Genomic DNA, 26686 nt, shown 5'->3' on the forward strand with positions numbered 1-26686 from the left:
TAATATACCAGCAGCCATGTATAACAACATAAGCAATAATGTATAACAACATAAGCAATAATATACCAGCAGCCATGTATAACAACATAAGCAACAATATACCAGCAATAATATTACAAAACATAAGCTGGTTTTCAATGCTAACAACAACATAAGCTGATTTAAGGTTTAAAAAACAACAACACAGTTACAAATACAAGCACCAAAAATCAAGTTTTTCTCTCCCTCCTCCTTGCATTTTCCAATGTCCTCACTTTTTTCAGAAGACCCAACAACACAATTCGTGAACAGGGCGTCAATGGTGGATCAAACCAGGTGAAAAATCGACATGGTTTTCAAAACCCACTGCCAAATTTCTTACACCCAAAAAACCTCCTACCTAGGTTGTCATTAGACCAAGACGTGTTTAATTTGGCTGAGTTTCCACAATAGCACACCGGAATCACTTCAGGCATCTCCATTTTTCCTCTTCTCCTTCTTTTTCTTCTTCTTCTTTTTCTCTAACCCTAAAATGGTGCTGGTAGGGCTGTTAAATTGAGAGTAACCGGCCAGCTGGAGAATTTTTTGACACCAAGGACGTTGTCATCCACCATGTCACTTTGTCGTGACGTCTGTGACGGAAAACGGCAAAAAGGACTGTTTTGTAACTTTTCGAAAGTTGAGTGACTGAAATGAAACCTAAGTGACTGTCTTGTCAGCTACCCCAAAGTTGCGTGACTGTTGGTGTAATTTACCTAAATTAAATAATAAAAGCCATACTGACCTTTTATTTTTTTTAGTTTTTAATTTTTTTTTAGTTTTTAAATTTGTATTTTTTTATTTTGCTAACATTACATACAAAAGTGAAACTTTACCAAACCATATTTATATAATTACAGCAAGAAGAGAAACGAAAATATTGCTAGATACTGAAAGAAAAGGAAACCAGTTGAAGTTTGAAAATTTCAACACCCTTCTCAGCACCATGGCTTCTCAACTACTACCCTCTGGCTCCGAGGAAGCTTGGGAGTTGGGACATCTCCATGAGAAACTCAAATCTCCATACGATGTAGGATTAGTTCAAGGGGGGAAAAAAGCATTAATAACAAGTTAATATAAATATATATATTAAACTTAAAATACTGCAAACATGGCATAAGTTGTACTGCCAAAAGCAATTAAAGTTGGGGGCTATAACTAGTTATTCTTGGAACCAAGTCTGTCTACAACTATTTTCTCCGTCCAATAAAGAGAAATGAGAGGGTGCAAACCTTTACTGATTTATTGACTTCATCAAGTGAAACTTTTCCGCATAAACAACTCTCCAGGCACCGTTGCTCTGCGCTCCACAGAAGAATGACGCTGTCATCTGAACAACATATGAAACAGTAATTAGTAAAGCATATGGCTGGGAAAGACTACTAATGATACATGCAGATATGTGTTACCAAGTTAGCGTTTCATTTTTCACGCCATAAATCATACATACTACCATCCTTGTATCTGTTCTTGGGAAGCCATGTTTATTCTGTATGTTTAGACTTTCAAAATTCAATATTTTGCTTTGAAAGCGTGTGATATTTGAACATATTTTCTTTGGTACTCGGTTTTTTATTACTACAAAAAAGGGGATAATCCCATAACGAACCACTAATGCCTACATTTCTCCTATAGAAGAGAATCTAAAATAATCGATTACCATATGAACTTAATGATTAAAATATTGTTAATATTATTTTATTTTAACTAGATTCGTTATCTTTTAATAACTCATCATTATCCTTGTAGTAGATATTGGATAAGCTTTAGGATAGCGATTATTGTTTTGAATAAGAATAATGATATGGTTTAAATAAGATTTTCTTATTTTGTTTAAGCATTCAAATAAGCAACAAACAAAGCTTGTTCTTACACTCCTCTCAAAATTTCTTTCGTCTTTCTTCTCTCCCTCCCAACAATTTGATAACAAGAGACTTATTTGATCTTTAAAGGGCCTAGAAATCTTTAAAAAGTTGTGTTAGATGTTAGCTAACATTTGTTTGCACCAAATGGTTTCAACTAGTTGTTTTTTGCCTTTACCACCTATTGTTTCGAGTGAAAACTATCAGATATAAGCTGTCAAAATGAAGACATATATGACAGTTTTTGATCATTGGATGTGGGTGAAAATTAAAAGGAATCACCCCAACTTCTGGCAAATCCAACTATGACCCAATTAGAGGGTCACAGTGAAGAAAAGGCAAAGAAATATGAAGCCAAGAGTTGTATTAAGTCATTTGTTTCTTATGAAATTTTCATTAGAATCTTAATATGTGAGACTACAAAGCAAGCTTGGGGCATGCTCAAGAAGGAGTTCTAAGGCAGTGACAAGACTAAACAAATGCAAGTACTCAACCTCAAAAGAGGATTTGAAGTTTTGAAGATGCAAGAGTTTGAAACTCTAAAGGAGTACAAAGAAAAATCCATGAAGATAGTAAATAAGCTCAGATTACTTAAAAAGGGGACAAAAGAGTTGTAGAAAAAGTTCTTGTTAGTTTTGCTGAGAGGTTTAAATCGAAAATCTCTTCGCTTGAAGACTCCAAAACCTTGACTAAGATTTCTTTGGTAGAACTAACGAATGTTCTCGAGCCTTAAGATCAAAGGAGGGCTATTAGACATGAAGATTCAACAGAAGGTGCGTTTGCAGTCAAAGGGAAAGGCAAAAGGCAACTGAGGACAAGAACAAAAAATTAGGAGATAGAAGAAATAAGAATCCTAGAAACAATGGAAAAAAAAGGTAAATTTCCACCATGTTCACACTGCTGGTAGAGACCAAACATACAGTGCAGGTCTTGCAAAAACTAGGCTATGTGGTGAAAGTGTGCAAGAGCATAGAACCAACAATATCAAGATCAACAAGGTAGAGTAGCGGATATCCCGCTAGCAGAGGATGAACAAGTTCTTGTTGCTTATTATACAACAAAAACTTCCTCAAGTGCATGGCTCATTGATAGTGGATGCACTCATCATATGGCATCAGACATCAACTTATTCAAAGAGATGACAAAGTTACTTGTTCCAAAGTCAGAATTGATAATGGGAAGTTCATGGAAGTCAAAGGAAGAGGAGTTGTGATAATTGATACACAGTCAGGTGCAAAACTTATTCCAGATGTTTTATTTGTACCATAATAGATCAAAATCTTCTTAATGTAGAACAATTGCTAGAAAAATATTACTCATTGGTGTTTACAAACAAAGCATGCATCATTTATGATCCATCAGGCCATGAACTTTTCAATGTTGTCATGAAAAGCAAATATTTCTCCTTAGATTTGAATCAATCTAGTTCATCAACCTCGGTTAATGAACCTAAATTGTGGCATAGAAGATTAAGTCACTTCAACTACAAGGGCCTGGATCACATGCTCAACATGCCCTAGTTTGATTTAGGTAAGCTGGGCGGTTACAGCATCACTCACAAGTCACAACCCACAATCATACATTGTTTGGTTTGTTTCTTCTCCAAAAGGACAAGAACTGTTTAGTGACTGGATTCTGGAGATTAAGGAAGCTATTGCATTGCACCCGAGTTCAAAGTTGTAATCAGTTTCAGTATTAGGTCTAGGACTGATAATTAATTAAAAACTAAAATGATTCCTTAAATAAAATAATATTTTTCTAGGATCCGGATAGAGTGGATGAAACATAATTTTCTTGCTTAATTTTTCTGAACCTTGGACAATAGTACACTTTTTACTTCATGAAAATTTATGAGTCCGGATTAAAGCCTATGCCAAGCCAAAAAATAGATATTGGCGGTAAATGAATTGATGAACTTTTACAAAAGCATATTTATAGAACACCAAGAAGAAACACGAAAAATATTGTAAGTTACTGAAACAAAGAAAGTCACTTGAAGTTTCACCGTATGAAGTTAACTCTGCATTTCTCACTATTGAAACTTTCTACACCATTCTCAGGACCATGGCTTCTCAGCTACCCTCTGGCTCTGAGGAAGCTTGGGACTTCTCGATGAGAAACTCAATTTTCTGGCACACCATAGGATATAGCATTAGTTCAAGGTTCATCAAGGGGAAACAAGCATTATAAAAGCAAAGAATATATAAATATATTAAACCAAAAAAGGTCATTAAAATACTGCAAATGTAGTAACCTAAGTTCTACAGTTACTCCAAATTGATGAACTGCTGAAAGCAATTAACCTTGGGGGCGATAACATTCATTTTCAGGTCAACTAATTATTCTCACAACCGAATATGCCTACAACCCTTTTCTATGTGCAATAAAGAGAAATGAGATGGTGCAAACCTTTACTGATTTATTGACTTCTTCAAGTTTTTGCATAAACAACTCTCCAGGCACCATTGCTCTGCGCTCCACGGAAGAATAACGTGGTGAAGCTGTCATCTGAAAAACATATGCAACAGTAAATAGTAAAGCACATGGCTGAGAAAGAAACTTATGAAATACTACTAAAGATACATGCAGAATTTGGCCCAAAACAAGATACACACAGAAAGGTGTTAACAAGTTAGCGATTCATTTTTCACACGATAAAACATATATACTAGCATCCTTGTATTTGTTCTTGTGAGGCCGTGTTTAATCTGTATGTTCAGACTTTAGACCTTCAAAATCTGATATTTTGCTACCGCTGTGTTTTGACACCCGAACATAATTTTCTTTTGTACTCAATAGTCATACTTAAATATTAAAAAAGAAAGTTCAGATAATCCCATAACAAAACACCAAGGCCCACCACTCTCCTATCAGAAGAGAATCTAAAATAATCTATTACCATATGACCTTACATTCTTGACAGCAGAGTTGTAGATTTACAGGTTCCACTTTGCACCAAGCGTTCTAACTAAATTGGAATTTGCTGCATTCTAAATCCAACCAACTTGAAACTTAAGACATATTTGTCTAAGCACAATATTTTCTCATGCTTACAGAGAAATGACATGATTTGGTATAAGTTATTGAGGCTTCAAGTGAACATTACCTTCCAACTTTTGGCTGGTGATCTTAGGATTGGTTGTCCTTCTGTGAATGATGATGTCATTCGAGATGCAGTTTCCACTTCACCAGTCACAGTAGAAAGTTTCCAACCTCTACCAACTTCCTGTATAGCCTTTGCAGCTTCTCTTACAATGACCTGCAAGAAACATAAATTTGTGATTTTCGTTCTCCACGAGGATGCCTTGCATGCACAACAGCAATTAATCAAATTATTTAAGAATAGTTCATTGCACTTGTTTATGAGAATGAATCTCATCATTTTTCAAAGATTATCTTGGGAAAAAAAATAAAAGATAAAAAGATAACAGCATAAAAAATCAATTCCATTACCCTTCTCAGAAGTGCAGGGTTTGCAACCCCTTGAACCTGTAGTTCGTCAACAGGTGCAGCTTTTCCATGGGCTATGCTTTCAACTCTAAAGGTATGGATACCGTACACTGATTGCAACCACCCTATCAAAACCAAAACACATATATCATTCTTCAGAAAGAACCACTTTATGGAAAGTGTATATGGCTTTATGCCCAATTGCAGAAAAAACATACCATGAATCAGGGTAAAATAAAATTATTTTAATCACAAGGCTCTAGAGTCCCGCATCATAAAGAATGATCAAAGGATCAAATATTCAATGAATCATAGACAGTCAAGTTTTGTTACTCAAGTCAGTTGCTCAACCTCAGCACTTAGGCAATAATAAGTGGAAAAGGGGATCGTAAATACACATTATTGTTCCTTTCCCCCTGGCTGAGAAAACAATAAGACACAAGTAATCTCACTCACAAAATTACCCACCACATAGAAAAGGAAAGTAATTATACAAGAACTCAAATATCTAACTGGTCCAGAACAAGTACCTTGTTCAATTATAATATCAATCACCTTGGAAAGAGGTACATGCTTCTCAATTGTTATTGTGCCCCAAAAGGGTATGAAAGAGGGTCTCGAAACCTTCAAAATAATAAGAGGGAAAGGATTAAACTCAAAGTAAACTTATCTAATTGATATCCGCCATGAAGTTAAAGTAAGTTCAGGCCCTGTATCTCTGCGAGCAAGGCACTATATCCATACCTCGTAAACTATTTCACTAGGTGTGACATAAAGCTTGCGTGATGAAATGTCCTTCTGAAGCACATATCTTCTAAAGGGCAGGTAAAGCAACATGATGATGCCAACACCCCAAGCCAAAACCAGCAATAACGATATAGAAACCCATATGATGGTGTCATACTGAAGATTATCTCTGGCGAGTTCTTCAAAAGAAGCAGCGTACAATATCGTTTCAGAACTGTCTAATTTGAAATCATCTTCCAGCGATTCAGGACCAGCAAGCAGCTGGTCCCTTGGTGACCGATGTTCAGATAGACCATCAGCATGACCAAACAACATTCTCCTGTGCGCTCAAACTAATAAAAGAAGCAACACGAAGCATCAAAACTAATCCTATGTTCAAAAAGTGCCACAAATTAGGAAAACATGAGAATTACAGAACAGTTTGAGGAAGTAATAGTCCTTTCAAGCCGACAGAAACAAAGCAATTAAAAAAGTTCCCCAAATATATTGCTTAATATAGCAAGAAATCTGCACTTCATCATGTCACCAATCTCAAATGTGCTCGTTCTTTTGGCTGAAACTAGCTACTTAGCTAGTCCTCCTTTTTCCGAAAAAGAAAAAGAAATCTAGGGAACCAAATAGTGGGTATAAATTCGAGAAACTATGAAAAGAAAGGGCAAGTTGGTGAACGAGAATAGTAGAGAAAGAGAGAGACTTGTTATTACCTGGAAACCGAGAAAATTGTTTTGCAAGCTCCAAGGTTCATAAAAAAGAAGAAGTAGGAATTGAAATTTAAGGGTTTTGAAATGAAATTTGCAGTTTTGGGAATTTGGTGCAATTTGGAAAACAAACAACCAGTCTGCGATTTGATGAATTGATGATCGTCGAGCAAACCCCCAAAACGGCACCAAACGTTCAACTAGAATGTGTAAGAGAGAAATGAGAAATGATTGGGTGTGGGCAGTCGTACCCTATTCTGCGTACGTGGCAGGCAGAGTAGATTTGGTTTCCAAGTGGATCGTTGTCTTCGGCAGTGGACCCACCAACTAAACCTCGTTCTGATCTTCCCCTGAAATTAAATATTGTCCTCTATTTTATCTAAAAATAGTAAATAAAAGGGGACCGAAACTTTAAAAAGAAAACAATTGAGGCCCTACAATTTTTTTTTATTTAATTGAGTATTTAAACTGTTAAAATGTATTAAAATATCTTTTGATTGTTAATCATTGAGTGTTAAAGTTAATTATCTTTAATTTTTAATTAAAACCATCACGTGTCATAATCACTGTGTGGCATATGGTAAAAAATAAAAATATAAAAATTATTAAATTTAAATAAAAATATAAAAATTACTTAAATTTTATTATAAATTAGAAACAAAATTTATAAAATCGTAAAAAAATTTTAAAATTTTATAAAAATTGTAAAAATTTATAAAATATATAGAAATATAGAAAAATTTTTATAGTCATAAGAAAATTATAAAAATATAAAGAAATATAAAATTTATAAAAATATAAAAGTTATCGTATCAAAAGAAGTATTTTATATTTTTCTATAATTTTATTGATTTTATTTTTATCATTTTCACCATATGTCACACTATGTTGCGACAAGTGATAGTTTTAATTGGAAAAAAATTAGAGGTCGTTAACTTTAACGATTAATGGTTAAAGGGTCTTTTAATGTTTTTTATAAATTTTTTCTAATTTTTAATATTTTTTATTTTTATTAAACTTTAATAATTTTTATTTTTATAATTTTTTATCGCATGTCACATCATGATTGTCACATGAGGTGACTTTAATTGAAAAAATTAAGGGCAATTAAATTTAACAATAAACTATTAAAGTTAATGGTCAAAGGGTCATTTTATGTATTTTGACAGTTCAAATACTCAATTTAGTACAAAAAAGGGGCTTAATTGCTTTTTTAAAAGTTTAATGGTCTTTTGATGTATTTTGAAAGTTTAAATACTCAATTAAGTGAAACAAAAAAGAAGGGCTTAATTGCTTTTTCTAAAAAGATTTTAGGGTATTTTATATATTTTAAAATTCATGTACCCAATTAAATGAAAAAAAAACTTAATTATTTTTTTTTTAAATTGAGAACCTTTTACACATTTAAACTTTAATAAAATAAAATCTTGGTCCATACTCCATAGTCCATACCCGTGTCCTTCACACGTGCCCCAAGTTGCACGTACGCCTCTGGTTCATCTAAGCTGATATGTCAACCGTACTTTATTAATGTTAAATTTAAAATTGTATTTTCCTTATTTCTTAACGGTTCTATAATGATAATGTTTAAACGCAAATTTTATAGCGAATGATAATGTTTAATTATTTGTTTGTTGTATAAAATTTAATCCGTTAAGTATATATATAAAAGTAGTATTATGAATAATATTATATTAATAAGTGGGTGAAAAAATTATATAATAAATATAAATATTAAAATGCACAAAAATTTAATTTGGTTACAATGTTAAAGTTAATTGTTTAGTTATTTTAGGTTTAAAACTTAATATTATCATTATTTATTTATTATATTTAAAAAATATCCTCATATAAATATAACTTATTTTATATACGAAATGATATTTTAATTAAATTGGTGTCGAGTTGACTCTCGACACCAATTTAATAAAACTTAAAATAAGTATAGAAGATAACGTGGATGATATAGATATTTATTATTGCATAAAAGTTTAGGCTGATTTCTCGTGACTATTCACACAGTAAGAGTGCAAATTCATGAATAAACAAAATAATAATAATTTTTACATTATTTCTCACTCTTTATTTTTTTTCTATTTTTTCCTTTATAATATATGGCAATACAAACAATACTCGAAATTTGCCCTTTCGAGGTCAAGACGTAACAATTAATTTTGTTTCCGAATTTTACCTCTTGCTTGCTCGACTTGACAAAATCGAAAAATTAATTCATTGATCAAAATTAGTATTTTCAGAATCGAACCAACAAGATTAGGAACTAATCGAGGTACTGTCCAAAGATAGAGGTTGAATTGATTGACCTTCGTATTGATACAAACCGATTGAACCAAGTCAAAAAAAGTAGTTGAACTGATATTCTCTATTTTTAAATTATTTTTATTTTTATGAATTTTTAAATAATTTATTTGACTGAGCTGGATGAAGTAGTCAAACCGGAAGCTGGTAACTTGACTAGTTCGACCATTGGTCTAGTTTTGAAGAAAGAAAAAAAATGAAAAAATATATAAGAGAAAATAAAGCTTTTTTTTTTGTCACATCTATATTTTTAATTGGATATCTTATTCTTTAATGACTAACAAAGGTATCGTCTTGGGAAAAAATAGTTTAAGTATTGTGTAACACCCCTAACCCGTATCCATTGCCAGAATAGGGTTATAGAGCATTACCGGAGTTTATAAATTAATTTACAAATATTTCATTTCATCAAGCATTCGTATTTATAACCAATCAAAATCAAAACATTAATGAGCTAACGTTGGCCAATTTAACTTATACATGCCATTATAACTAGAATCAAATCATCCAAAATTACCGATAGAACCAATGCATAGTGTGATATATCTCCGATAAACTTCCAACCCAATCGAGCCTCCGATAATCATTTCAATGCATCAAATAATTATACATATTACCAATAATAATTCAATTCCAATAACAAAACACATATTTATATAATATTCATCACCAAATAACATTCACTTTAATTAAAATTATACAGAATATAGTTCATACGAACTTACCAGGCTAAATTGCAGAAATATCAAAATTCAGGGACATTTTGGTAATTTTCTATTTTCCTCGAATTTCCACCGAATCTTGATGTAAATTAATATTTTATTCAATTTATTAATTTAAATAATAAAACAATTCATTTCATGCAATTTGGTCACTTTTTGACATTTTTACAAATTTACCCTTAAATTTTCACTTTTATCCAATTTAGTCTCTGAACCTAAAACATGCAAATTAATCATTTTAATGAAAACTCATGCTAGTTGAATAATCATATATTTTCCTTCTCCTCCTCTCCATTCCACACCCTTAATATATATATAACATGCTTATATGTAACATTATCTATAATTTCACTATTTATTTATATATGTTCATTCAAAGTTGTCCACTTGAGGCATAGTTACTAAATTATTTATATCTTGAGCTATGGAACTCCGAATTAAGATCCACTAAATTTCTATGAAACTAAACTCACAAATATTCTTACCATAAAATTTTCAGAATTTATGGTTTAGCTAATAAATGCAGTTTATTCTTTAAAGTCATCCCTATTCTGCTGTCTGACAGTTTCGACCCTTCTTCACTAAGAATTAATTATCTCCTCATACGGGATTCGGATGATGTTACCGTTTGTTTCTATTAAAAATAGACTCATTAATGATTTAAAAATATAAATTTAAGCCTCTAATTATTTTCCCAAATTTTTGATGATTTTCCAAAGTCAAAACAGCGGAATCCGAATTCATTCTGACATTGTCTCACAAAATTTATTATATCTCATGATTTAACTTCATATTTTGTTCATTCTCTAATTCGATCTCCACAATTTATGGTGATTTTTCAAAGTTAACCTACTGCTGCTGTCCAAAACTGTTTTAGTGCAAGATGTTGATTACTAAGTTCATAACTCCCTTATTCCCTTTCTCTATAATATTTCTCATCACTTTCACTTATTTTCCTTCACTAATATATCAAGAACATAAGACCTTATGATATGGGGTTGCGCGCGGACCAAGATCGAGTTGCCAAGTCACGGGAAACTCCTACGAAAAACCCTAAACAATCATATCTGAAACGAAACAGAAAATTAAAATATTAAAATTTTGAATTTCCAGATCTGAAATCCCCAAAACAGCAAAGAATCAAATTGAGAATAGAAATAAGTGTTAATAAGGGTTCTTGAAACCCTAAAGGAGATTGCGATTCTGCCCAATTGAACACCAAAATAGTTTTCCCCAAATTTGACAATCTAATTTCACCCAAAAGAGTATGGAAGAACCCTAGAAATTGGGAATTTTGGGTTGATTCCTTAAGATAGAAAAAGACCTGAAAACACAATAAGAACAGAAAATAAATTAGATAAAGATTCAAGACAAGCGAAATAAAGAAAGAATTGACAAGAAGAAATTAAAAGATAAGTCCTAAGAAGCCTTGAAATCCCAAAAGATCTCACAACTCCTTCAAACGGCTCTAATCTCCCTCCAAAGAATATCAATGGTAAGAAGAAGGTGAAGATGGCTCCTACAATCAAAAGATTGTTAAAACAACTTCTAAAGAAAACTCAAGAGAGAATTCTTGGAGAAAACTCAAAGAGAATTCGCACTTAAACAAATCGATATTTTGATATAATTGAGAAGTTCTTTACAAGGTGGTCACCATGCCTTTAAATAGGCCTTATAACTAGTCCTAATCTAATTAGAAAACTAAAATAAAAAAAACTCCTAATTATTTTAATATGGAAATTCGGTCAAAGGTCTTTATTTGGGACTCTTGGACTGAATATTTACATAAAAACTTAAACTAAGTAAATAAATAAATAAATAAAAATAAAACTTTACAACTTGGGCCACTTTGACAATTTGGCCTGATTTTCAACTAAGTATGTATGGATTTCTTGATTGGGCTGGGAATTTGCTTATTGGGCTTCGCCTTCAAGAATTTGGGCTTTTGTGACTCGTATCATTCCCCCCTTCCTCAAAAAGATTTGTCCTCGAATCTGAAAAATCAAATGAACTCGACTTTCCTCGATCGAACGGGACTAATGGCAATTGAGTCCACTTTATAAGCAGAATAATAAGGGTCGATTTACCTTTTCCATTTAATACAAACCTTCACTCATCGGGGGCATAGTGTAGTCGAAGCTCTTCGGGCTCATGTAGTGTGATTTTATCTTTGCCTATGTTGATCGTTTGAAAGCGTCTTTCATTTGAGAGGTATTGAAGTTGAAAGTTATCTTTCGGTCTTTCGGGAACCTGAAAAGTAGCAACACAAGAAAAATTCATATCTTGGTTAGTGGAAACATTTCTCACTACCCTTTCCTCGTCTTTTTCTTTTGTTTCTTTTTCTAACTCATTTTCTCTTCTTTCTTCAACTTCTTTTTCAATTTTCTTGTCTGTTTCATATTCCTTTTCACTCTCAATCTCTTTTTGCTCTTTTTCATTCTCTTTTTCTTTTTCCTCACTTGTTTTAACAACAGAATTTTTCAGTTTGATTTGGTCCTCATGGACTTGTTCCGGAGTGAGCGGCACTAAGGTGATTTTCCTTCCTTGATGCTTGAAAGAATACCTATTTGTACGACCATCGTGAGTGACCTTTCGATCCAGTTGCCATGGTTCTCCTAGCAACAAATGGCAGGCTTGCATAGGCACTACGTCACACACAACTTCGTCTTGATACTTACCGATAGAAAAGGCAATGCGCACTTGTTGAGTGACCTTAAATTGGCCTTCGTTGCTAAGCCCTTGTAGTTGATAAGGTTGTGGATGCTTGGTAGTGGATGCTTGGTAGTGGTTAAGCAAAGCTTTTCCACCATCATCGTGCTGGCTACGTTCGAGCAACTTTCACCATCAATAATAACTCTACAAAGCTTACCTTGTACATGGCAGCGAGTATGAAAGAGATGTTCTCGTTGCTGCTCGCTCTTTGGTTTTGCCAAAGAAGGTTGCCCATGATAATGAAAATCATCATCCATTCTAGGGACACGTCGAGGGCCGCGCCTATGGGGCTGGTTATCCCTATCTTCGTTGATTGGATCCTGATAATGAGGATCTTGATTCAATCTCACCTCATTGAAAGCGGTACTCAATGTTCAAAGTGTGGCAGCGTGTTCATCTAATTGTTGTTGGAGTTTTTGAAACATGTCATAGACATCATTATGGTCAATATCACCTTTAGACATTTTCCAAAAACCTGCAAAAATAAACACTCAACACTCAAAAATAAAATTTAGCAAACCTCACTGTTAATCACTCAAAAAGAAAATTCAAATTCTCAATGAGGTAGAATTCAGTCTTGTGAGTCCTTTAGGAGAGTTTATATCAACCAATTAGAGAGTGGATGAACCGATCTACCAAAGAATCCTAATGTGCACTAGGATGCCAAAAATTGACGAGACACCAATTGATTCGTGTTGCACCGAGGAAGAATTGGGCACACGTTTAAATCCTACTAACACAAGAAACAAGAAGGTGTTAGATATCGTAAAGGAAAAATAAAGGCAAACAAATGAAAACTCACAGCTAAGAATCAATAAAAATTGTTGAAAACAGAAAACCCGAAAAAAATTGCGGAGTAACTTGACAACTTCGTTCGAGGTGTTCCCAATCTCTAAAAATCACGAAATTAAAACTGGAATGTCCTTATATATTGAAATTTTGATCTGGAAAGTTTGAGCACCAAATTCAACCCGCTGAATATTTTTTAAAATTTTTATTGGATTTCATCTTTTTTCAATTTTTTGACTTTTTTGACTGATTTTTTTGCGGGAATAATTTTTTTATTCAATCAAAGTGCCACAAATATGTATGTAAAATTTCAGATCAATTGGACAACATTTACCCACTCAAATGAATTTTTTTTGAAAGATTTTTCTGGGTAAAACTGCTGTTTTTGTTTTAAAAAATTGAGATCAGTTTAGAAATCAACCAAGAACACCCAAAACGCCCAAAATCTGATGCCAAATGATACGGGGTTACGCACGGACCAAGATCGAGTTGCCAAGTCACGGGAAACTCCTACGAAAAACCCTAAACAATCAGATCTGAAACGAAACAAAAAATTAAAATATTAGAATTTTAAATTTCCAGATCTGAAATAAAATCCTCAAAACAGCAAAGAATCAAATTGAGAATAGAAATAAATGTTAATAAGGGTTCTTGAAACCCTAAAGGAGATTGCGATTCGCCAATTGAACACCAAGATAGTTTTTCCCAAATTTCGCAATCTAATTTCACCCAAAAGAGTATGGAAGAACCCTAGAAATTGGGAATTTTGGGTTGATTCCTTAAGATAGAAAAAGGCTGAAAACACAATAAGAACAGAAAATAAATTAGATAAAGATTCAGACAAGCGAAATAAAGAAAGAATTGACAGAAGAAATTAAAAGATAAGTCCTAAGAAGCCTTGAAATCCCGAAAGATCTCACAACTCCCTTCAAACGGCTCTAATCTCCCTCCAAAGAATATCAATGGCAAGAAGAAGGTGAAGATGGCTCCTACAATCAAAAGATTGTTAAAACAACTTAAAGAAAACTCAAGAGAGAATTCTTGGAGAAAAACTCAAAGAGAATTACGCTCTTAAATAAATCTGATATTTTGATATAATTGAGAAGTTCTTTACAAGGTGGCCACCATGCCTTTAAATAGGCCTTATAACTAGTCCTAATCTAATTAGAAAACTAAAATAAAAAAACTCCTAATTATTTTAATATGAAAATTCGGTCAAAGGTCTTTATTTGGGACTCTTGGACTGAATATTTACATAAAAATTTAAACTAAGTAAATAAATAAATAAATAAAAATAAAACTTTACAACTTGGGCCACTTTGACAATTTGGCCTGATTTTCAACTAAGTATGTATGGATTTCTTGATTGGGCTGGGAATTTGCTTATTGGGCTTCGCCTTCAAGAATTTGGGCTTTTGTGACTCGTATCACCTTATATAAGAAAACTCCACTATAACATCATTTCTATGCTTTTTCAATAATATCAAACTTAAAAATATATTGAAATCTTGATGTTCTTACCTTCTCCTATTAGTTTCAACATTTAACTTGATTTTCTTTCTCCTCCAACTTCTTTTTCTTGAATCTAACTTGATATTCTAGCTCCCCATAGTCTCCTTGTTATCTTTCTCTCTTGATGGATGTGGAAATTCTTTTGATTTCTAGGTGAAAATGATTAATTTTTTGTGGAAGGACCAATTTGTAAAGAAAGCAAAACTTTCTTTATTTCTCTGTTCTTCTCACGTTGGTGCATGTGAAATAAACTAATATTTATTTATTTATTTAATCTAAAATATCTCTAACATCATCATTGCTTTCTAGATTTCTCTCTCTTCTAATTGATCATTTTGCCCTTTATAATCTTTGAAAATTCCATCCTTGAGTCATCACTTAATTTGGTAAAATTGTGATTTAGTCCCTCAAAATTCTTCACCTTTTCAATTTGGTCCTAATTCAACCATTTTCCTTATTTTCTAGATTATTCCACCCTTAAAATATTTTCACCATTGGTCCTTCAAATTTTTCATATTTACACTTTACCCCTCAAATTTTGAGTATTTACTCTTAATCAACAAAACTTTTCTCACTTTTGCGATTTAATCCTTTCTTGAATTAATATATCATAATATACTTCCCAACGTTGCCATAACTCAAAATTTCTCTTTTTGTCACTTTATTTCCTTATTTTACTATATTAAGGATACCTACTTTCTTCTTGTAGTAATTTTCGGGATATTACAAGTAGTAATTTTCGGATATTACATATTGCTTGTGACAAAACAATGTTTAAATACTAAAATGAGAAAAAAAAGGGTATAATTTAGGTATAGATATCTAAGTTAAGCTTTTTTTTAAATAGATTTAACAACTTGAGAAAAAGTAATTTTGGGTACCATTTATTACAAAAAAAAAAGTTGAGATACCAAAATTCATATTGTAATTTCACTGTGGATTCTATTTAAAAAAATAAGTTATTGAATATAATTGTAGTTCACTTCGTAAATAGAGCCTAAATATATTGAAAAATAAAAAGACTGAATATGTAGTATTAAATTATAAAAATAATAAGTATTTCGTAGTTTGAAATTTAATAAATGAAAAGATACAGGTACCAATCTTTTGTTTTCTTAAATGTAAAAGATTATGAGTGAAATTAAGTTAAATCTGATACTTAGAACAAAATTAAACTATATACATGTGCGTGAGATAAATAAATAAACCTTAAAAGCAAAGCAAAATAAAATTGAAAGGAAAGCATGCATTGCATTCCTTACCAAAAAGCCAAAGCAATACGCGGATTAAGTTTTAGCTTATATTAATATTTTTATCCGTGTGGAAAATTTTGAATTTAAGTACATTGAAGCGCATTATCTTCCTATTTAATGATTAAGAAAGGATTATGGATAATTCTAAACATTATATATAAAAAAAAGATATGATAACATACATCCTTATTAATATTCATATCTAACCCAAGTAGGACATAAACAATGAGTGGTACTCGCTTAAAATTATAAATAAAATAAATGAAAATATAAAATAAAATATATATTTATTTTGTTTAAAAATAAAGATATAATGGTAAATTTAACTTTTAATGTTTATGTTTTTTCGTCAATTTAATTATTATTATTTTAGTTAAATTTAACCATTAACTTTTCAAAAGAGTCAAATCCCTTTTATTTAATAGAAATGTTGACTAAATATTAAATTTTGAACAGTATTTGCATGACAACCCATCTGACAGTTAACGTGCGCTTTATGCTAACATGACACTATTTGTATTCCATGTCATGTTAACAAATAGTTTAAATATTATAAAAACTTTTAAAATTATAAATAGTTTATAAAATTAAAAAAATGAATTACACGTGGATTGTTATGCGACTATCATGTTTAAAATTTAACATTTTAGTTAGTACTCTCATTAAAAAATCAATACAATTCTTCTTGAAAAGTTGATGGTAAAATTCACTACTTTTAGAAAATTAAGAACCAAATTTAACTAAGGTGCTGTTTGAAAATTTTAAAAATAAGTGCTGAAAAATTAAGTATTAAAATTTTAAGTATTGTATTTAAGTTATAAAATTGTTTAATATATTACCTAAAATTAATTACCTAATATAATTAGATTTTTATAAATATATATTTTAAATTATAAAAAGATATATTCTATAATTTATTATTAATTTTAAATGTTTTACCTTATTCTAAACAAAAATCAAATTTTAAACATAAAGTTTTTATAGAATAATATAATATTAGAATAAACAAAACAAAATTGAATTAATTGAAAATATTCTCCATTAAGTAATAAATAGTTTTATCTACTTATTATTTTCTATTATAGAAAAAATTATGACTGATTGTTTTATTTTAGATTAATAAAAATTAAATTATTAAAAATATTAATTTTCAATTGATTTAATTTTTCAATTATCTATCAAACAAACCCTAAAAAAAATTTAATTTGACAATAAATTTAAATGTTAAAAAGTTAAAGCCAAAAATAAATAAAAAAATTCCACAACTATAAACTCGTTATCTGGCTAAATTTGTTGAAAATGCCAAAATAAAAAAATTAGGGAAATGAGCCACCTTATGAGATATTTAGGGAAATAAGCTAATTTTGGAGAGAGAAAGTAAAACGTATCTTACAGGGTGCGTTTTCAGTCACCTCAGCTGAAAGTGCGTTTTGACACATCTACTCCTTCGATCAAATGGTTAAATATTAGGGGTTTTGTTCTAAAGTCTCGATTTCGATTACTCTCCCATTTACATTTGTATATTTTATTTCATATTGTTAGTACATTAGCTCATCTGGTTAGATGGCCTTGAGTCTTAGGTCCAATCCTTCTTATAAGTATATTTATATTTTTTTATTACACATTCTTCTAAAAATAATGGTATTTGCAATAATTATTTAATTTATAAATAAAAAAAGTTATTAATTAAAAAAGATGAATGGTGTAAATTTTTTTAGCATATTCAGCAAATATAACCCTCCTTAGCTTGTAGAAAAGGTAGATAAATAAACAAATAAATGGACCCAAAGCATATTCTTTTTCCTACCTAACTTATCCTATTGGTCAAAACTGTTGTGTTTCCAAAATTCTCATTTCCCACAAAGTTCAACTCTGGAAGTTGCGGGAAGTTCCGTTCTGAAACAGAAAAGAAAAATACAGGTAACTCATCTTAACTTTTGTTTTTCAGCAATCTGTTTCATTCTTCAATCTAACACAGAATAAGAAGGAAGATTAGATTGGGATACTTGAAAATTGAATCTCTCTGAATTTCTTTATTCTCATGATTCCGTGTTGAGGCAGCTATTCTCGCATCTCTCTATTTTTTCCCCTCTGTTGAAGCTTCTTAGTTGATAATTCAGGTCATTGATTAAGATCGTCAAAGAATCCTGTATTTCTATTGTTTAGATCTTCATTAATATGATTTCTTGGCGAGGAAGGACCTTAGTATTAATTGGTTTTGGGACTCACCTTTCACATCATTTCTGCTGAATAGGGAGCTAATCTGATTATTTAAATAAACAAAAGCAAAATGCTAGCTTAATTTAAGCTATGGGTAGGAATATGGATACTTTTACTTCTTCCTTCTTGTGGTATGGATTTGAAATTAGCTTTCTTCACACTTCATAGAAATTCCTATTTAATTATTAGCTGTTATATTTTAGGCAAGATTATTTTGAGTTCTTGACTCTTGGTCCAAATTTCTTTTGCGTTTCAGCTAATACTTGTGTTTTTATTGATGCAGTTGTAGACATTACTTCGTGTTTTGGAAAAGCCAACCTATCTGTTTTATAAGCTGCCTGCATTGGTTCCGTGCTGAAATTGTTGGCTAAAAACTTAAAGTTGATGACTGAATGGATAGAAAACAGCATATAGCAATTTTTACCACAGCAAGTCTGCCATGGATGACCGGAACTGCAGTTAACCCTTTGTTTCGCGCTGCTTATCTTGCCAAAGATGGAGAGAGAAAGGTCACATTGGTGATCCCTTGGTTATCCTTAAAAGATCAAAAACTAGTATACCCAAACCACACCACCTTTGGTTCACCCTCAGAGCAAGAATCGTTTATTCGTCAATGGCTAGAGGAGAGGACTGCATTTATATCTGGTTTCGCTATACGGTTTTATCCTGGAAAGGTAATTGTAGCAGGCTTTTGTTTACATAGTAGGCTTTTATAAAGGAAAGGTAATCATATCTAAACTTTTCCTGAACTATTAATGCTTTTATTTACTTGGTAGGCTTGTCGGCATATTATCTTTTATTAAACATTTTCTGATAATTCAAAATTCAAACTCTCTAATGTTTCTAAGTGATGGGTGGTGAGTTAAAAAGTTAAAATCTACCTAATTTTTAGCTATCTGTATCTATCAGAATGCTAATCTGGTAGAACCTATCTGTACTTGTGCAGCATTTTGCTGTATGTCTCCAGTGGTTGTTTAGACATTAAAACCATCATTGAAGTTGAGTAGCATAGTAATAATCTGATGGTATTTTTTAACACCGCTTGCGATGCAGTTTGCTGTAGATAAAAGAAGCATTCTTCCTGTAGGGGACATCTCAGTAATTATCCCTGATGAAGAGGCAGATATTGCTGTCCTTGAGGAACCTGAGCACCTTACATGGTTTCATCATGGGAAGAGATGGAAAACTAAATTCCGCCTTGTCATAGGAATAATACATACCAATTATTTGGAGTATGTGAAGAGAGAAAAAAATGGACAATTCCAAGCATTTCTTCTGAAATATGTAAATAGTTGGGTTGTAAGCATCTATTGCCATAAGGTAAGTTTCGTAAATAAGTCATGATTTTCATCCTGGTTGTAAAAAATTAATTTTACTTTTTCCCCTTTTCTGTTAAAGATCTGTGATATTTATAGAATTAAACAAAGTTTGCAATCTTGCGTGGTAGAATAAACTTGTTAAAACAGTATATATTATTTAAGGAAGAAGATTATTGTAATTTACTATACCTTGGGTGATGCAGTGCTCTGAACTAATGGAATAGGCTCACTGCCACCATGTGGTAGAGAGGATAGTCTTAACTGTCGACGCAGGTGATACTGAGGGAAAAAAAATTGAAAAACAGAGGGAGAGCTGGGAGGGAGAAGAAAGCTGAATTTCCTTGTCTCCATGTATTGTACATATAATAATTAATTTCGTTGAATTGCAATCATGATGTAATTGCAGGTAATTAGGTTGTCCGCTGCCACCCAGTATTACCCCAGATCCATCATCTGCAATGTTCATGGAGTTAATCCCAAGTTCCTTGAGATAGGCAAGGAAAGGTTTGAGCAACAACATAGCAGTAACCACCAGGCCTTCACCAAAGGTGCTTACTACATTGGGAAGATGATTTGGAACAAAGGCTATGGGGAGCTACTTCAACTACTTAATAATCACCAAAAGGAGCTCGCTGGTCTTGAGATTGATCTATACGGAAATGGAGAGGACTCCGACCAGGTTAAAAAAGCTGCTAACAAGCTGAAACTGACAGTTAGAGTTCATCCGGGTCGTGATCATGCTGATCCTTTATTCCATGAGTAAGCCTCTTTCTGTTCTCCCACCCTCGTGCCTCCTTTTCTTGGACTGGGATCAATTAACAATAATTAAGACTTGTTTTCCTTTTCAGTTATAAAGTGTTCTTGAATCCTAGCACCACAGATGTTGTTTGCACAACCACAGCCGAAGCATTGGCTATGGGAAAGATTATTGTTTGTGCCAATCACCCCTCTAACGACTTCTTCAAGCAGTTTCCCAACTGTCGAATATATGACGATGACAATGGTTTTGTTGAAGCGACATGCAAGGCACTCAGTGAGGAGCCTGTACCATTAACTGATGCACAGAGATATGAGCTGTCTTGGGAGGCAGCCACAGAGCGGTTTTTAAAGGTTTCCGAGCTGAACCAGGTCTTTGCAACAGAAAGGGAGAAAAATTCGTCAAAGGAATTTGCATCAGTCTCCTTGAACTTGTGGAAAAGCATGGAGGACACTTCAGCATATTTTCACTATCTGGCATTAGGATTTGAAACAACTAGAAGAGCATTTGGTGCGATTCCAGGAAGCTTGCAGCCGGATGAAGAGCAACGTAAAGAGCTTGGTTTGGCAACCTCATCCAAACATTCTTTGTAAATCATTTCAGAACATATTTGAAATGCTAGAAAATTTCAACCCTTGCATTTTCATTTTCAAACACATGATAGTACTCTGGCTAAAGTTTTAATACAAAAGTTGGTTCACCAATAGTGTAATTTACCCAATATAAAAAATAAAAAATAAAAAACTTACTAATGATAATACAATTTACTTTGCAGAAAGAAATGTGTCATTTCTCAACTAAGTTGGTGCTCAGATGACACCAACTTAATAAGAGATATATAGATAAGTATAGTATAGATATAGTAACCTTTTCTTTTAACAACCGATTTGTTCACAAAGATTTTGTCTATTATAAAAAGTGGTGGTTACACACTTATAACAACAGTCAGATCGTTGTTGTAAATCTATCTATCATATAATTTATACAGTGAATTTTCAAATGATATTAAAAAAAAAGTAGGAAGTAAATCAACAAAATTAAAACACATATAACAAGTGCATACATGATTGCTTTTATGCATATTTTATTTTTACATTCTTTCATGTGATTAATTTTAATGTTCATAAGTCTAATAAGTTCAACTAATTAGTATGAATTATGAAATTAAATTAATTAATTTATCACGAATGATTAAATTCAAGTAATCAATTTAAAAGTTTATAATGCTTCAAATTCATAGTAGAATATTTAATGAGGAACTTAAATAATTTATTGAATTGATATCTTGAATTTCACTCACTGAATATTATTTCTTTTAATAAATTACAATTAAAAGGTTTGCTTATATGAAATAGCTTAAACAACATGTTATTATAGGGAACTAATTTAATAAAGAATATATTTCATAATTAAAGAAGTTGTTGTTATAAGTGAAAAACTAGTATAGAGAATTAAAATAAAACATAAAAATTAATTGTACTATAAATTTAATTATTTTAATAGGTGATTATTATAGAAAGGGTTTACCTATATCTTAATTGTTATACACAAATTTACATTACCTGAAGAGAAAATTGTGTTTCATAAAATTGAATATACAACATCACTACTTATATGTTTTAAAAAAAAAATTTACACTAATGATATAATCAAAGTATAAATGTAAATTACAACACAGCTGGATACAAAGATATCTAAATTAAAGAGGAACAAATTAAAAAATGGAATGTAGACAAAAGCCGACTAGCTTGAACTAAAACTCATATATAGCATCACATATAATTCCAGAACATGCCTTTTCCCCGTAAATTTAATTGTTTGTGAGGCGCCAGGGCCACTGCCGGGGCGTGGGGTATATCAATAAGAAGTAACCGCCACTGACGTTTCCGTTTTGACCATAGACCACCATTCTTTTGAAAAAACAGTAACGGCTGGTTTCTGAGTTTTTCCTTGGTGCTAAATATTGCCATTCATGGCCTCAAAATTTGTAGCTTTGCTTTTACTCTTTTTTGTCTCCTACAAACTGAAAATTCAAGAACCAAACTTATCCTAGTAAAATCCGAGCTGTACTCAGAAGGAATCAATTTCTTGCCTTTTGAATCATCTCCTTCCACGTTTCCTTCGCCACCAGCATTGTCTCCACGTGTTCTATCGGGAGGGATTCTGTTCTTCCTCAATGACTTCTTTATTAACCCCTCCTTCCCATCTCCAGTTTCGCACTACACACCTTAATTTCCGTAGACAACTTAACTTTGGTGGCAATGGCTGATGATGATATGAAGCTTCAACAGCCAGTGGATGAAAACAATGTTCCTGACACCCCAGAACCTGAAACTGAGGTATATAATCCCATATTAGTCGGTAATATGGAATGGGTTTTGATGAATTTGTTTAATTGGTTCATTAACTAATGGATTGTTTTAGTTCACTATAGTATCCTATATCTAAACACGTAAAATTGGTTAAACAAGAGCTTCAAGGCAATGAACATTGAGCCACCAGCGTCTTGGGATTGAATCGCAGGCAAGAGTTGCCTGCTAGTGTGTGGCAGCGATTTGCTTCTGCCGAATTTGTGTGAGTTGTAAAAAGAAAAAAAAGAAAAAAAACAATGAACACAATTCTACTAATTGCAAAATGTTCAAATGTAGCCACCTTGTCAACATTTTATCTGACTTTTGTTGCTTAATGTTTTAGGTCATAATGGAAAAATCCAGTACCTGACTAAGAAATTTTATAATCTGCTATCTGTACTTATCAAATCGTCTGAAGTCTATTACTGCATACTTGTTACTAACTGACTTTGGAGGTTATATACTTTTTTGACACCAAGGAATTTTTGAAGGTTGTTCTTCCTATGTTAGGGTATGTTTTGCTAAGATGATTTGACATGCACGGCGTGGTTTTGCCTTTCGCTTGTAACCGGTAACACAGTTGGTACAAGTTTGTAGGTCATGATTTGAGGATAAAATAGGATTGCATTCTGATTAGAAGAATATGATCTTTTATCAAGTGCATTGTTCAAATACTAGCATGTTTTCTGCTGCTTGAGTGGTTAATATCTACCAAGATCTGTTGGTTTTAGACAAATAAATTTGGAGAACCTTAGATTGCATGGTTGTTGGCTCATCGCGAGTCTTGTTCAAATGCCCGGCACGTGTCCTGTTGCTCTATACTAACATGGATTAAGATCTGCCAGTTTTGTACGGATAAATTTGGACACATGAGTAACGTTTCTTGATTTTACATTTTATATTATGATTAAGTCATGTCAAGAACACTCATTCTAGTAATCTAGTTATTTATGTTGGCTAGTGGCATGTGCTGAATATAGGTTACCTTAATTTGTTCGATATGGTCAAAGAGAATCTATTGACGATTGCATCATTTAGGTAACGTCATGTGCGGATCGTAAACTGACATATATTCTGTGGTTATTTTGTTTAACTGTAACTTGAAACTTCTGAATATTGAAGCTAATACAAAACTAATCAGCAAACACAACAGGATTTGAGTCAAAAGTGGATCTATTAGTACTCTTTTATATCAATGAGTTTCAAGGCAATGAACATGGTTGTACTAATTGTAAAAGGTTCAAATGTGGCAACCTTGTCAACATTTTATCTGACTTCTGTTGCTTAATGTTTTAGATCATAATGGAAAGATCTAGTACTGACTAAGGAATTTTATAATCTGGTACCTGTATTTATCAAATCGTCTGAAATTTATTATTGCATACTTGTTGTTACTGACTGATTTTGGTAGTTATATACTTTTTGACACCAGGGAATTCCTGAAGACTCTTCTTCCAAAGCTAGGGTATGTTTTGCATTAAATGCTTTGACATGCGTGGATTTGTTTTGCCTTTTCCTCAAAACTGGTAATATAATTGGTAGAAGTTGGTAGGTCATGATTTGAGGATAAAGTAGGATTACATGCTGATTAGCCGAATATGATCTGTTATCAAGTGCAAATATTAGCATGTTTTCTGCCGCTCATGTGGTTAATATCTACTAAGATCTGTTAGTTTTAGACAAATAAAGTTGGAAAATCTTAGATTGCATGTTTGTCGTTTCATTGCAAATCTTGTTCAAACACTAGCACGCGTCCTGTTGCTCATATACCAACATGGAGTAAGATCTGTCGGTTTTTATACAGATCAATTTGGATACATGAGTAACGGTTCTTGATTTTACCTTTCATGTCACGTGAAAAACACTCAAATCTACTAATCTTGTTATTTATGTCGGCAAGTGGCGTGTACTGAATATAGGTAATCTTAATTTGTTCGATATGGTCTAAGAGAATCTATTGATGGTTGCATCGTTTAGGTAACGTCATGTGCTGATCGTCAGCTGACATAATTTCTATGGTAATTTAGTTTAACTGTAACTTAAACATATTTTAACTTCTGAATTTTGAAGCTAGTACAAAATTGATTAGCAAACACAACAGGATTTGAGTCAAAAGTGGATCTATCTAGTTATTCAGCCAATGCAGAGAATGGAACCCAGTACTCTTTTATACCAATGCATATGTATTAGGTGATTACAAACACATAATGCACACTTAACAAAGTATAAACTTAAATTGGTGAAACAGAGAAATAGTTTTGAAGTTGGTTTATGATAGCACACAGAATCTAGTGTTACTTTTTTTCTTCTTGTCTCAGTCTGCACTAATATTTGCATCCTTTGGTTCCAAAATCTGATTTGTAAATGATTCTTCATTGACTTACTTGAATAACACATATGATATGGTTTCAATGCATCATCCTCATAGGTTGTCATACAAACTTTTTGCAAGGAAACCTTTAAAATAATGACATCCCTGATCCCTGAACACTTTTATTGCCATTTTCACCTAGTTAATTCATGTTTTCTCTCACATATTGCTCTTTTTTCTCTGTATTGACTCAGTATTTTTGTTTGAATCTTTAGGACCCCATTCCAACTCCTCCAGTGAGTCCTGCATGTCGTGATATCTGGAGAGAGCAACGGTGGAAGGATATTTTAAGCAAAGAGGAGCGGACACAGCGCTGTTCACGCTGCCGGGAGATAGGGCATGCTCATATTCATTGTCCTTATCCGTTCTATCCTGTGAAGGCAAGTTACATATTCTATAATTCTTTTCAATTTCCTCAACATTTACTCATTATCTGCTTCTATTTTGCTTAAGCATTGTCTTTGATTGCCAGTTTTTAACAGAAGCATTTCCCGTGCCAATGGTCTGGAGACCTCCAAAAGGGAAATACCGATGCAGTCGCTGTGGTCGACGTGGACACAACCGCCGCACTTGTCATGGACCTGTTTTCTATTAAATAGGTTGTTTGTTTGTGTTTTCTGCCATGCTGAACTTTTGGACATCTTTGTTTGCTGGGCTTTTCTATGGTGTTTTTCTTTTAAACCGTTAAGACAAGGGATATTTATATCTGTGGTTGAAATAGACATATATCGTCATTTTCTGGTTATCAATATGCATTTGAGAAATATTACTCATGATGCTGGCAACAGCATGGAATATGAAATTTATCACCACAATGGTGGCACATTTTGGCAATTATTCCACAAAGTTTAGGCTGAAATAAGCTTTTTCAAGTGTGCTAGAAGCTCTAGGATAATGCTAGCCATGTTTAAGTTAAATTCCAAACATACAAGGAAAGAAACGGAAAAAAGATACATTTTTTCTTTCTTTTGGGCCAAGAAACAAAAGGAAAAATGTATTACCTGGTTTCATTATGATGTCACACTATTTATTACTGAACAACCTATGGCAAACATGACACCCTATTGAGGAACAAGATTGACGTGACATGGTGCCTTTGAAGAGCCTTATCTTTGTTTTTCTCTTAAACTCTACCCAGCTTCTGATGAAAACAACATAAATGAAATGGAAAAGAAAATCTGGTTGATCGTTTTCTCTTTTGGTCTGATACATCTCAGCCCACTTTAACCAAGCTTTCTGCCTACATTAGTATGCTGAATGCTTAATGCTTAATAATATTGCTTTACTGATGGAATGATTCAGTTGATCTGATTTTGGCTGTCTATATTTTATTGCCGAATCGGTTGGGTAATATCTTTTCACTTTAGGCATGCATGCTTATAAATTATGAAACTGAGTTGTTTTTTGACTGAACTGATAGAATTCTAACATTATGATGGTTTATAAAGTTGTAACTCCTTTATGAAATTGGGAAATCCAAGTCCCATTCCTTAATAAGCTGCTAGAACATGATTTCAACAACTTCAGTTGGTGTGCAATATTCTTTTGAAAGTGGCAAGAGAGTCCACTATTGTTATAGTATCATTATA

General features: G+C 32.4%; 3 protein-coding genes across 5 annotated transcripts; 2 read left to right on the forward strand and 1 right to left on the reverse strand.

The window, feature by feature from the left end:
- Positions 1 to 41: 41 nt before the first annotated feature.
- Positions 42 to 6970, reverse strand: LOC105802669 (uncharacterized). 3 transcript variants are annotated; one of them, XR_008191217.1, is made up of 9 exons: positions 6782 to 6970; positions 6075 to 6409; positions 5861 to 5954; positions 5334 to 5455; positions 4987 to 5139; positions 4290 to 4388; positions 3886 to 4009; positions 1251 to 1348; positions 42 to 1037 (listed from the first exon to the last, which is right to left on the reverse strand). XR_008191217.1 is itself a non-coding variant. In XM_012634445.2 (7 exons), exons 2-7 carry the CDS (start codon positions 6390 to 6392, stop codon positions 3953 to 3955), a joined length of 843 nt encoding a protein of 280 aa, XP_012489899.1. In that variant the 5' UTR covers positions 6393 to 6409; positions 6782 to 6970; the 3' UTR covers positions 3656 to 3952. The 3 variants fall into 3 exon arrangements, 1 of the variants encoding a protein (XP_012489899.1); XR_008191216.1 differs by having other exon boundaries at positions 42 to 1348; XM_012634445.2 differs by lacking the exons at positions 42 to 1037; positions 1251 to 1348 and having other exon boundaries at positions 3656 to 4009.
- A 10889-nt stretch (positions 6971 to 17859) lies between these two features.
- LOC105802667 (digalactosyldiacylglycerol synthase 2, chloroplastic) lies at positions 17860 to 21079 on the forward strand. Its single transcript, XM_012634443.2, has 5 exons — positions 17860 to 17999; positions 18583 to 18973; positions 19353 to 19619; positions 20025 to 20377; positions 20467 to 21079. The coding sequence occupies exons 2-5, from the start codon at positions 18692 to 18694 to the stop codon at positions 20966 to 20968; spliced, it is 1404 nt and encodes a 467-aa protein (XP_012489897.2). The 5' UTR covers positions 17860 to 17999; positions 18583 to 18691; the 3' UTR covers positions 20969 to 21079.
- A 1106-nt stretch (positions 21080 to 22185) lies between these two features.
- On the forward strand, positions 22186 to 25821 carry LOC105802666 (uncharacterized). Its single transcript, XM_012634442.2, has 4 exons — positions 22186 to 22714; positions 24159 to 24191; positions 25313 to 25477; positions 25570 to 25821. The coding sequence occupies exons 1-4, from the start codon at positions 22637 to 22639 to the stop codon at positions 25690 to 25692; spliced, it is 399 nt and encodes a 132-aa protein (XP_012489896.1). The 5' UTR covers positions 22186 to 22636; the 3' UTR covers positions 25693 to 25821.
- The last annotated feature ends 865 nt before the right edge of the window (positions 25822 to 26686 follow it).

The sequence above is a fragment of the Gossypium raimondii genome, chromosome 11 (assembly GCF_025698545.1).
Source record: "Gossypium raimondii isolate GPD5lz chromosome 11, ASM2569854v1, whole genome shotgun sequence".
Lineage (NCBI taxonomy): Eukaryota > Viridiplantae > Streptophyta > Magnoliopsida > Malvales > Malvaceae > Gossypium > Gossypium raimondii.

What these genes read in the sequence shown, in the direction of transcription:
- LOC105802669 (XM_012634445.2), bottom strand. Translation starts at nt 6,392, where the DNA reads ATGTTGTTTGGTCATGCTGATGGTCTATCTGAACATCGGTCACCAAGG. An exon ending in ACCCTGCACTTCTGAGAAGG is followed by an intron (nt 5,140 to 5,333) that starts GTAATGGAATTG and finishes TGTTTCTTGCAG; the next exon opens with GTCATTGTAAGAGAAGCTGC. An exon ending in CACCAGCCAAAAGTTGGAAG is followed by an intron (nt 4,389 to 4,986) that starts GTAATGTTCACT and finishes TATGTTTTTCAG; the next exon opens with ATGACAGCTTCACCACGTTA.
- LOC105802666 (XM_012634442.2), top strand. Translation starts at nt 22,637, where the DNA reads ATGGCTGATGATGATATGAAGCTTCAACAGCCAGTGGATGAAAACAAT. An exon ending in ACTCTTCTTCCAAAGCTAGG is followed by an intron (nt 24,192 to 25,312) that starts GTATGTTTTGCA and finishes TTGAATCTTTAG; the next exon opens with GACCCCATTCCAACTCCTCC. An exon ending in ATCCGTTCTATCCTGTGAAG is followed by an intron (nt 25,478 to 25,569) that starts GCAAGTTACATA and finishes TTTGATTGCCAG; the next exon opens with TTTTTAACAGAAGCATTTCC.
- LOC105802667 (XM_012634443.2), top strand. Translation starts at nt 18,692, where the DNA reads ATGGATAGAAAACAGCATATAGCAATTTTTACCACAGCAAGTCTGCCA. An exon ending in TAAGCATCTATTGCCATAAG is followed by an intron (nt 19,620 to 20,024) that starts GTAAGTTTCGTA and finishes ATGTAATTGCAG; the next exon opens with GTAATTAGGTTGTCCGCTGC. An exon ending in GCTGATCCTTTATTCCATGA is followed by an intron (nt 20,378 to 20,466) that starts GTAAGCCTCTTT and finishes TTTCCTTTTCAG; the next exon opens with TTATAAAGTGTTCTTGAATC.